This window comes from Ictalurus punctatus, chromosome 3 (assembly GCF_001660625.3).
Source record: "Ictalurus punctatus breed USDA103 chromosome 3, Coco_2.0, whole genome shotgun sequence".
NCBI lineage: Eukaryota > Metazoa > Chordata > Actinopteri > Siluriformes > Ictaluridae > Ictalurus > Ictalurus punctatus.
The window spans coordinates 6,863,009-6,873,705 of record NC_030418.2 but is presented as its reverse complement, the minus strand read 5'-3'; the positions used below and the strand labels follow the sequence as shown (position 1 = coordinate 6,873,705).

General features: G+C 38.2%; 1 protein-coding gene and 1 long non-coding RNA gene across 4 annotated transcripts in view; one reads left to right on the top strand and one right to left on the bottom strand.

Moving 5' to 3' along the window:
• Window positions 1-937: 937 nt before the first annotated feature.
• LOC128632785 (uncharacterized) lies at window positions 938-1,861 on the bottom strand. Its single transcript, XR_008396379.1, has 2 exons — window positions 1,575-1,861; window positions 938-1,484 (listed from the first exon to the last, which is right to left on the bottom strand). It is a non-coding gene; the product is annotated as an uncharacterized LOC128632785 (long non-coding RNA).
• Window positions 1,862-5,392: 3,531 nt separating this feature from the next.
• Window positions 5,393-10,697, top strand: part of mlip (muscular LMNA-interacting protein) — a 39,681-nt gene continuing 34,376 nt past the window's right edge. For all 3 annotated transcript variants that reach the window (XM_017464561.3, XM_047154366.2, XM_017464560.3), the window contains exon 1: window positions 5,393-5,526. In XM_017464561.3, coding sequence (XP_017320050.2) covers window positions 5,458-5,526 — 69 coding nt within the window. In that variant the 5' untranslated portion in view covers window positions 5,393-5,457. The remainder of the gene's footprint in view (window positions 5,527-10,697) is intronic.

The window sequence follows — 10,697 nt, the reverse complement described above, 5'->3', positions numbered from 1 at the left end:
TTATGATGTATTTTCCTGATGTTCCTGCCAATTCCTAACTCAAACAAAAGAATTCAGCTGAAAGAAATAATTAGGAGCCGAAAGAAATAATTAGGCTGTTCATGCTAATTAAAAGCAATTCAATTTAGTAGTCTGTGCCATAATGCAATTTATAATGTCAACTTAATGACTATTGCAAAGTTTCTAGTTTTCTAAACAAACAATCTTAAATTGCATTCACTTTGTCATTGTGTAAAATTTTACTATATATGATATGATATGATATAATATATTATATGACAACAGCCATCTTGATGAAGGAAAATGTTTAGACAACAGCTCTTGCATATCAAAATGGCTGTGTTTACACATATTTCGTCAACAATTTCCTTATTCGTCTTTAATAATTACAAGTAATATACTAGCCTCAAATAGTACAAATAGGTACCCAAGTGTGATCTTGGGTAACAATTCAGTTTTGTACCTGATTTTGACCTTTAAAAGATTTGACATATCTTTTACTATGAGTACTATGATGTAGGGACAGACGACTGCCATTGTTAATATGTAAGTAAACATGGAATTTTGTTTAGAATTGAGTAACTACAAATAACAACCTTTTTCAAACTGAATGTAAAGTATTTCTATCTAGTTCTCCTATATGATGAAAATGAGCCATGAACTGACATTAGAAAGACCTCATGTATAACACACTGTATTGTGACCTGCATACTAATGCTGTTTTAAACATTCTCCTGTTAATATGCCCTTGCCATTTCATTCAGTCATCCATCTTCAACGAACACAACTGGGTCACAGCTGAATGGGATGCCAGTCCATTGCAGAGTGGTGAAACTACATGTGGACATGGAGAAAAGAGAGCACAGGACTGAACCAAGACACCTGGAGCTGTGAGGCAGCAATGCTATTGTCTGTGCCATTATGACACCCCTAGCCATTTCCTCCTTGGAAATCAGTTCAATTCAATTTTATTTGTATAGGGCACTTAAGAATTGAAGCAGCTTTACAGAAATATATACATTTATGATATAAATTTTAAATGTATAGATGTATAAATTTGTCTCCAATGAGCAAACCAGAGGCGACGGTGACAAGGAAAAACTCCCTGAGACAATATGAAGAGGAAACTTTCAGAGGAACTAGACTCAAAAGGGAAATTATTCTCGTCTGGGTGACACCAAATAGTGCAATTATAAATAATTCACTTTTATAAGTATCACTTGTACTACATGGTCAAAAAGTGCAATTGTGGAACCAGGACATTCATTATAGTTTTCACATGGGGTTTGTTTTTGCCATTGTAGAAAAACTGTTCATATCAATTGCAGTCCACAGCCATCTTCATGGTTTTTAAGCGCTACCATCCTCAGTAATCTCACTGATCCTTAGGCTGTCCATGTGGGGCCATCCTCAGCAAAAGTGAATGATTTCCAAGTGATGAGAACTCCAACCAGAAGTAAGGCACCATGATGGATCAGGCAGGTCTGGAGAGCAGAAGGGGTCAGAATTACTGGTAACAGGATCACTGGAGTAGCATGTGTAGAGAAATAGGGGGGAGGGAGAACCACTATTACCTTCTAAATGCCTGTTACAATAATTGATCTCTGATATGCCCAGATGTCATTAAGAGCGGACAAAATGTCAGACAAAGCTGTATATAAGGGAAAACAAGAACAGTAAATTATTTTAGATTTTTTAAAAATGTTATTAATTTGCTATATATAAAGTAATGGAAACCCATAATAACAACTAACTAATAAGGACTAGGTCCACTATTTGTCTCCAAAACAACTTAAATCCTTCTTGAAATGCTGTCATGGTTACACTGATCAGTCATAATATTAAAAACACCCCACAAGACCTGCCATTTTGGAGATGCTCTGACCCGTCTAGCCATCGTAGTTAGGCCCTTATCAGATCCTAGATCCTTACGCTTACCCATTTTTCCTCCTTCCAACACATAAGAACTGCCTGGTCACTTGCTGCCTTATATATCCCACCCCTTGACCGGTGCCATTGTAATGAGATAATAAAAGTTCTTCACTTCATCTCTCAGTGGTTGTAATGTTATGGCTGATCTGTGTGTAATGGGATGTTGGATCATTATTCAAGAATCTTCTAGACCCCCCCCCCCCCCCCCCCCCCCCCCCCCGCCTGCCACACTGTACCTAACTTCAGACACTGTGCCTCCTTTGGCTTGCTCCAAACATAAATCCATCCAGATGTAAGATATCTGGTGAAAGTTGGACCATGGGTTTCTAAATGGCAGCTCTATCATGAATTCCAGCTTTGCAAAGCTCACAACATACAGCTATAGGTGTAATATAGGTACATTTTTAACACAGTGCTTATTTTAGTGGCTGGACATTTGGGGCATTTATTAACCCTAATGAACAGTCCAGAGGTGACAGCAGCAAGGGAAAAACCTCACTAAAATGACATGAGCAAGAAAACTTTAGAGGAACTAGCCTCAAAAGGAAACCCAACCTTTTCAGGGTGACATCACATATTGGGATTTTAAATCAACACAGTATACAGACGTAGAAGAGGAAAGGCAAAGAGTACAAGTGTGTTGAAAGAAAGTTCAGTATGAGTATGTTGTGAATACTTGCACAGCAGGACAGTCGTTTTATAATATAAGAGTATTTTTGATTACAGCAGCAAAGCCCCAAGCAGAAGCATCAGGATGAATCATTCAGGTTAAGCTGGGTCGACAGGTTTAGCTATGACAAAATAATTAAAAGGGAGAGCCAGAAGGCAATACAGGCAGGAGGGAACCTTAGGACGTAAAGCGTCCTACCACTCCACCATCAACAAACCTTAGTGATAATGCATGTAAGGGGAACAGCATCAGAACATCCTAGTTATCATATCACTCTATACCCATGAACTCAGAGATCTATACCTTTACATAAGATTAAAACTACTGAACAAAAGTTAAACCAAAAGGTTACTCAGCTAGTGTGGCGTAAGATCACTTAGTTCTTTATATGCTTTATTTTTACTGAGAGCTTAGTGACTTCAAAGCTGCACTTTGTCACATTAAGTGACAATTTATGTGCAAAGTTAAGACACTGGGAAAGAGAGAAGAACATGTGAATGACAAACACAGGTACATGGTGTTTGTCTGTATAATATCATGGAAGGCAATGTACTTGGCACACTCTCAGAGTGTGTCTATCCTCACTCAGGCACACACAGACATGACGGATGGCAGCAGCTGCGGATGGAACGAGGAATGAGACGCGTGCCAGCACGAAGGTTCATCATCCTCTCCAGAGAGTTGCTTTCACTCTCATGAGGTGCGGGAAGGGATGGGGTGTGGGAGTAGAATTTAGGGGATTAAATTACTGCAACTGATCGAGCGCTGAGATGGCAAATCGATTTGAGAAGCCCCCCCCCCCCCTTTTTAAATTATTTTAGAGCTGTGAGCAAAATGAACTCAAAGACAGAAGTATATGTTTACTGATTAGATCTGGGGGCTGTCTTTATATTGCCCTCTGTTCCTTTTTTACAACTTCTCTTCTCTGGTGCTAAATATTTTTGATTCAGTAAAGCATTAAATACATTTCCTATAGCTGAGTGACTTGTTCTTTTCCTTCTTCCTTCATAAAACTTTCCCTTTCTCAGTTGGGGTTATGATTAGGCAGCTTAAACAGCCAACGAAAAGGAAAGCTATGCAATCCACACCTCACTTTAAACACTTTTTACATGAAACAATTCCTAGCATTTAAAATGTGCTATCTAAAGACCTTGTGTACTGTTGAAGATTAAACTGAACATATTCGAAATATTATATACAAAATGTTCATATACACTAATCTGGGAACCTATTTTAACTGACAGGCTTTTTAAATGAAGCACAAAACCCATACACATCTAACATACAGTACTTAGCCTCAAATAGTGAGACAGTTTTTGCTTTAAAGCCATTTCTCTTTGAATCTATTTTTAGTTAACTATACTTTCTTTGTAGTGGAACCTTACTGGACATTCAAGTGAAAGTGTGGAGTGATTACTGACAAACCAGTTAAAAGAACTGCATTGTCAGCACCACCCTCTCTTCAGCAGCACAGCACCCACTGTTAAATGCTTAAAAGGGACCATTTCTCCACTAAATGTCATGTTCTCCTCCACAGCAGGATTCAAACTTCACCCATAATGATTCAGGGGCACTATATACCATAAGCACCAGCATTCTCTTTTATAGGAAGCAAACAACTATGAAAATTGTCTGAAATTGTCTAAAGTCTTTTTTATTATTCTTATGTATGTAGAGGCTGATCTGAGGTGTCTAGTCCATATGTCAAATATGTTTGCTTGTGCAGTGCATTATATTTCTGTCTAAATTCTCTAAACAATGACTGACAGTTCTTCCTGTAGCATTGTGATTAGCACTGATTTCACAAGGTAAGACTCTTTGCCTTTGTGTCACGTATCGGGAAACTCTGGACTCCACTTCCCATCAGCCACTGCACTGCACTAGTTGTCACATGACCACCTGCACCTGATTCATGTTTTGGTTAATGAGCACTCATGGGTATAAATAGTCCTTGTCTGCACCATTAGTTTGTCTTTCGTTGTCTTAGACCCCTGTGTTCCATGTTTGACTCATGTTGTTTATGTCTCGGTGTTTGTTTCGTGCCACAGTGTGTTTAGTCAAGTTTTCTTAGTGTCTTTGTTTCTCAGTACGTTGCTTCTAATAAATGTCTTTATCTGCATCTGCTTCTGGCTCAACTCCGATCGGTGACACTTTGCTTTTGGTGCTGGTACACAATTAAAAGACAAAGGTGATGAAAGACACTAAATTGGCTCAAGGTATAACACCAATATGTAAAAAAAATCTCTATAATTCATTTATGGAAACTTTTCTTTTTTTTGGAACAATGTAACAATCCTCTTGTTAATAAAGTACAATATACCGGGCAAATTTCTACACTTTGTATTACGTATGTAGGAATAGGAGCGAAAAACAAAATCACTCTCAGTTGATTCATGAGATTACTGAGGACGGTACCACTTAAAAACCATGAAGAACTTTTCAAATGATACAAACCAGGTTTGCTATGATGGCTAAGGACGACAATTTTTACGAACTGGAATTGTTTTGCACTCAATTTGTTTCAGATTTTGTTTAAATACTATGATATTAAAGTGAGCATATTGTTTAATAATATGAATAAATTCCTCAATGCAATTGGAAGTGAATGTTGTTCACCGTTTTAATTACAGTATAAGAATAAAATCTTTCTAGAGAGTAAAGATAATATAATCTGCTCAGGCAGTCATTGTTGTTATGCACGAGTAGAGAGCTGCGTGCCGTCTGTAGGCTATTTGTGGCGTTTGTGAACCTATAATTGGAAGCGTGCAGTGCTCCATAGTTATCTAGATGGCAAGAGGCTCCAGCTCATTTGCAGTCGAGAAGCCAGGGCTAAAGCAATGTAGACACAGCACCATATGTCCAAACAAACGCTCAACACAAGCAATAGCATGGCTTTGGAGCAGCCACGTGGGGCCTTTGGAAAGGTGAGTGCTCACCATGAGCAGTGACATTCTGGCTAGAAAGATGGGATTTATTGATTGCTTTCGATATCAGTGACCTTCAATACACTAAATTGCTCTTTTCTGAGTCTGGGCCAGATGGTTTTTCTGGTTGTGAACTGCTTGAGGAGAATTAATGTGTCAAATGGGGACTTTTTGGATATGGAGTATTTGAGGAATGACACCTGCAGTGTGACTAATTTGAAAGAATTTAGGTTCAAACTACATAATGAAGAAAATGGTGCTGCTTAACCAAGGACACATTTATCCTCACACCCTGTTTATAAATTAGAACTTAAACTCAATATGGCTCAGTAGCTGATACACTAATTCAAAAGGTTTATACACACTGCATATTTTCAGTACATGACTCTTAGTGTAAGAACAATCTTATATTTCTATAGATATCTTGCTGTAGAGCAGTATTCTTTACAAAAAAAAAAGTATGGGACAGAAAATTTCTACTTTTATTGTAAGTTGTTTTAACATTTGATTTTAGAATTGTAAAGAAATGTAAGGAAAGCAAACTGTATAGAAACTGTAAAGAAATGTAACAGAAAGACAATTTTGCATTTACAATCCTGCTTCGGATGAGCTTCTGGAACGTAATAAAACTGGGCTGAGTTTAGCTTTAATATTTACTTTAAAAAATAATTCTGATATTATAAGCACCTTGCCCTTAATTGTGATGTACAGTTCACAGGGGGGAAAAAGTGCTAGTGAAATGAGAGATGGAATTTATGATACATAAATGCATGTTATCCCCAAACAGGAAGTGACAAACACCTAAAGGAAAGTTAAATATCCAGGGCTGGATTCAGAGTTGAGTTAAGCACTTATAGTGAGAATACCCACATTGATATTCAGACATGACTACACACTTAAGTGCTATTAAAAGTTACATGCTTCCTGGGTAACCATCACTAGAAGATACAGAAGTATGTAACGGACTGCTGGTTCCCATCTGCTGAATTTGGACCCTTATGGTCTGTATTTTCTGATTGGAAAATTCTGAGAAATCATTGCTTCTGCGGTGTGGAGGAAACTGAGAATCATGAATAGCCTAATCATCTGTTAATTTAGAACATAAATGAGAACCTAATATTGTTCTGTCGAGTTTGAATAGTAAGCTGCTCTGTCTGAGACACCATCCTAGTGGTCATTATTGAGAGATTCTTTCCATGCTATTCAGAAAAATCTTATTAGGGACTCCACCTACTCAAACCATAGCAAATGATTGGTCAGCTTATCCTTCAAACTGTGGCCATGGTTTCTTTACAGGATAGCACGTTGAATTAACAAAAACCTTGTCATTATTTTTTAAATATGACAGATAAAGATAGCTATTTAACAGCATGTAAAATCTGTCCTTACATGTCACATTGTGTGTGTTTGTGTGTGTGACAACATTTTTATTTGAATTTGAACCTACAGCCATGCATACATTACATTTCCATGACCAACTTAGTATCTTCTGGTCACATTAACTTGTGCACTGTTGGTACATGATATACAAAAAAACGTTCTGCCAATGAACCACTAGTTCTGAAATTGTTTCTTGCTTGCATTGCTTGTTACATTGTATTGCCGCTAACAGCTTTTTTTAGTGAATGTTTTCTAATCTCTCATTTTATTTTCGGACTTAAAGGCAAGTGCTTTTCCTGTATAGGAAGATTTTGTATATCCATGACCTTCCCCTTGTAAATATTGACGCAACCTGAACTTACAGTAAGTCACCAATTTTGAATATGGCCCACAGATAGTAACCCCTTTTCTACCTGTCTTAGCAGGAAACACACTTCCATACATGCACCTCTATGTATATATGTTCCCTGCTGACCAACAAAGTCAATCTGGCATACGGAGTTGTTTTTTTTCTGCCTATGTGCTACTGTTTGCACAGTCAGTATTTTGGACCTTGTTGGACATCATACAGCACTGATTTGATTGTTCTACTGCTGAGCATTTGATTAGTGAACCTATGAGATTACCAATCTTTATCTTTTCTCTTGCCTTGGTAGCCTTGGTATAAACCACTTCAGCTATCTGTCAGCGATGCATTCCACTGGAGACTTATCTTGCCATGCCACATCTTCTGTTTCCCCATGATCCACATCCCTTATCTGTTCAAAGTGTTCTCTAGGACACACACCCTTGGCTACTATTTTCTCTTCCAGGACAATGTATTTATCACTATCCTCTCCTTCAAATTGGATTTTGGTTGAAGTGCTGTGTCCCTTGTGAGGAGTTTGCAGATCTTGATATTAGCAGCTTCTGTTTTCACCTTTAGTCAGTTTAATGTGCCTGCCAGGTGTTTGATAACTGTTGCTCATGTATTGGTATGGCTTTTTTTTCCCCAATTCAGTTAGCTCTCCAGGACATGTCAGGGTACACCTTCTTCTGGATTTTTTGTTTGTTTGTTTTTACATGTGAATAGTTTGTGCTAATTTTATGTCTGTGAATGGTAGGGTAAAAATTGCGAATGAAGCTATGGTTGCAGCTGGTAACCATGTTAGTATGGAGTAATGAGCACTGTAATCGCCAATTAATGTTTTAGTGACTTATTAATTTTGGTTTCACTGACTCTGAAAACAGCATGCTAATGAGAGAGTTTGGCATCCACTTAACACTCTGTGTGTGTGTGCCTGATAAGAATAACTCCAGGAATATATCATGTTGCTTTGACTTTGAAAGTAGGTTACAACTGTCATATTGCTCTGTTGGTTATTTCCCCAGCTTGTTGTGTGTTAACTGTGGGAGTGTGGGCTGAAAACGAATTATATCCTGCTGAACTTCAGTGGATTTCATCTACTGTGCTTGCAATGGTGGTTTTGCAAGAAAAAAGCTTCAGCAGGAACTAGGAGCAACACGTGTGAAAGAGTGGCATGTTGATGTTTTTTATCTCTTCAAACACACTGTTTTTAAATATTTGTCTTCACTGTCAGAGGAAGAAGGTTTGCATCTCAGGGTGTTGCAGGTTTATTGAGAGTCATTCTGCATACGGGAGTCCCTATGCCACCTTTCAAAAGTAAACATATGGTGAGAAATGACACCCCTTGTTCTGAATGGTTATTGGTATTATGTATGTGCAGCTATTGAGCAAAATATCTTTTTATTGTAGCTATAAAAGGCATAAGGTGAGTCACATATCAAGTAGGCAGCATGACATGTGTGTGTAGTTCTCAGGGAAAGGTCACAATGAGACAGTACACAAACAGCAGACTGAGGAAATAGGCCTTTGCCCATTTGTGCTGCTTGAAATGGAAGCTAGGGGAATGATATGACCCCTAATATAGATGTGGTTATTAAATCTCAGACAGAGAGGGGAGAGCGAAAGAGATTGAAAGATCTACTGGCAAGTAAGGGTCTTCAGTAACTTTCCGTAGCTTGTGTTTGTTTGCTTGTGACTCATTTTGTTTCTGTGGTTACACTGTAAATGAAAAGGATACGGGGTCATCATAGACGCCCCCCCCAGGGCATTACATACAAACAGAACACTATTAATATATACCAGGACACGGTTATCAGTGTTACATATGAGTAACTAAAATAAACTTTAGCCCAGGGATTTCATGATTTTTGCCCATATTATATTGTGTCTACAAAAAATGACAAGCTGTCACAAGTAATACAAGTATTAGTTAAGTTCTGTGCTGTAGGCTTCAATTAAACTTTTTGGTACACTGCTCATAATGCTGATCCATCATATTACTAAAGTTTTAAACAGAACTTTGAGAATAAGGATATTTTCACTCTAGGGATATGCTGGGTATTCGTCCGGCTCTAATAGCTACACTACTTCACAATACAAAACCAGCATATTGGCAGTGCTGTAATTGCCATCTTTAAAATCAATTAACTTCATTAACATGACTGTATTATATAAAACAACAATATACAGTAAATATGTCTATATCCTAGCAAAATTCCCCCATCCCTGGACACTTATGGTAAAACAGTATGGGTAAAACCCCAGTGTCCTGGTGAAATTCCCCCACTGGCCCTTCTCCATCATGGCCCCTTAGTAATCCCCATCTCTGAATTGGCTACATTACTCTCTCCTCTCCACTAATAGCTGGTGTGTGGTGGGCTTTCTGACGCACTATGGGTGCCATCGCATCATCCAGGTGGATGCTACACCACTGGTGGTGTTTGAGGAGATTCCACCCCCCCCCCCTCCCCCCCATACCATGTAAAGCACTTTGAGTGTCTAGAAAAGTGCTTTATAAATGTAAGGAATTATATTCAGCCATGTACGTTTATCTATCATTGCATACACTTTACATCACTTCCACATGGTCCAAGGACTCGCCGATTGCTTTAATGAGCATGAATATGATGTGAATTATATGGTATTGCATACACAGACACCAGATCTCAACTCAGTTGAATGTCTTGGCCCTCTCCATCGCCTTAATACAATTTTAAGGACTATTATTATGTTCCAAGATGCATTGAAGCGTTTCTGGTGGTTTGTGGTGCCACTACAAGCCTACCGAAGACACATTATGTCGGTAGAGAATGGATGTAACAGTTATATATTAGATTACATGGTTTTATAAGAATATTTGATGGGTGCAAGAGTACTTGCTTTTCTCTGTAATTGAGTATTTTTGTTTTTGATGGAGGCAGATATATTTTCCATTGATATATGATCCATAAGTAATTGTTTCCGGTGGGTAATTGTAATGTTTTGATTTCCAGTTCAGGAAGATAGTTTTCATGATGTGTCTCCTAACAGACAAAGTGAAAGGGGGATAGTGATCTGTATACAGAAGGATAACAGGTTGACAACTTCTTGCCAGAAATGTTGTTTTGGTGTGCAGTACCATAGGTCACGGATATAATTATCTGCAGTGTTTTGTGTGCAATGTGAACAGATTTCTGAGCTAGTGTATCCCATTTTAAAACATCTTCTGTCCAATGTAGTGTACTCTGTGTATGTATTGTGTGAGTTGTAGATTATTGCTAATGGCCACCAGGAAAGTTCTTACATATTTGGATCCGCAAATAGGCACTGGGAGTGATTGATAGATCTTACTCCCATTGTCTGGTTAGTAGGGTTATTGGTGAAGCTGGTTTAGATATTATTCTGTATATTTTGGATAGGACTTGGTTTGTAGAGGATATGTTGTCTGAAATTGCTGAGGGTAGGT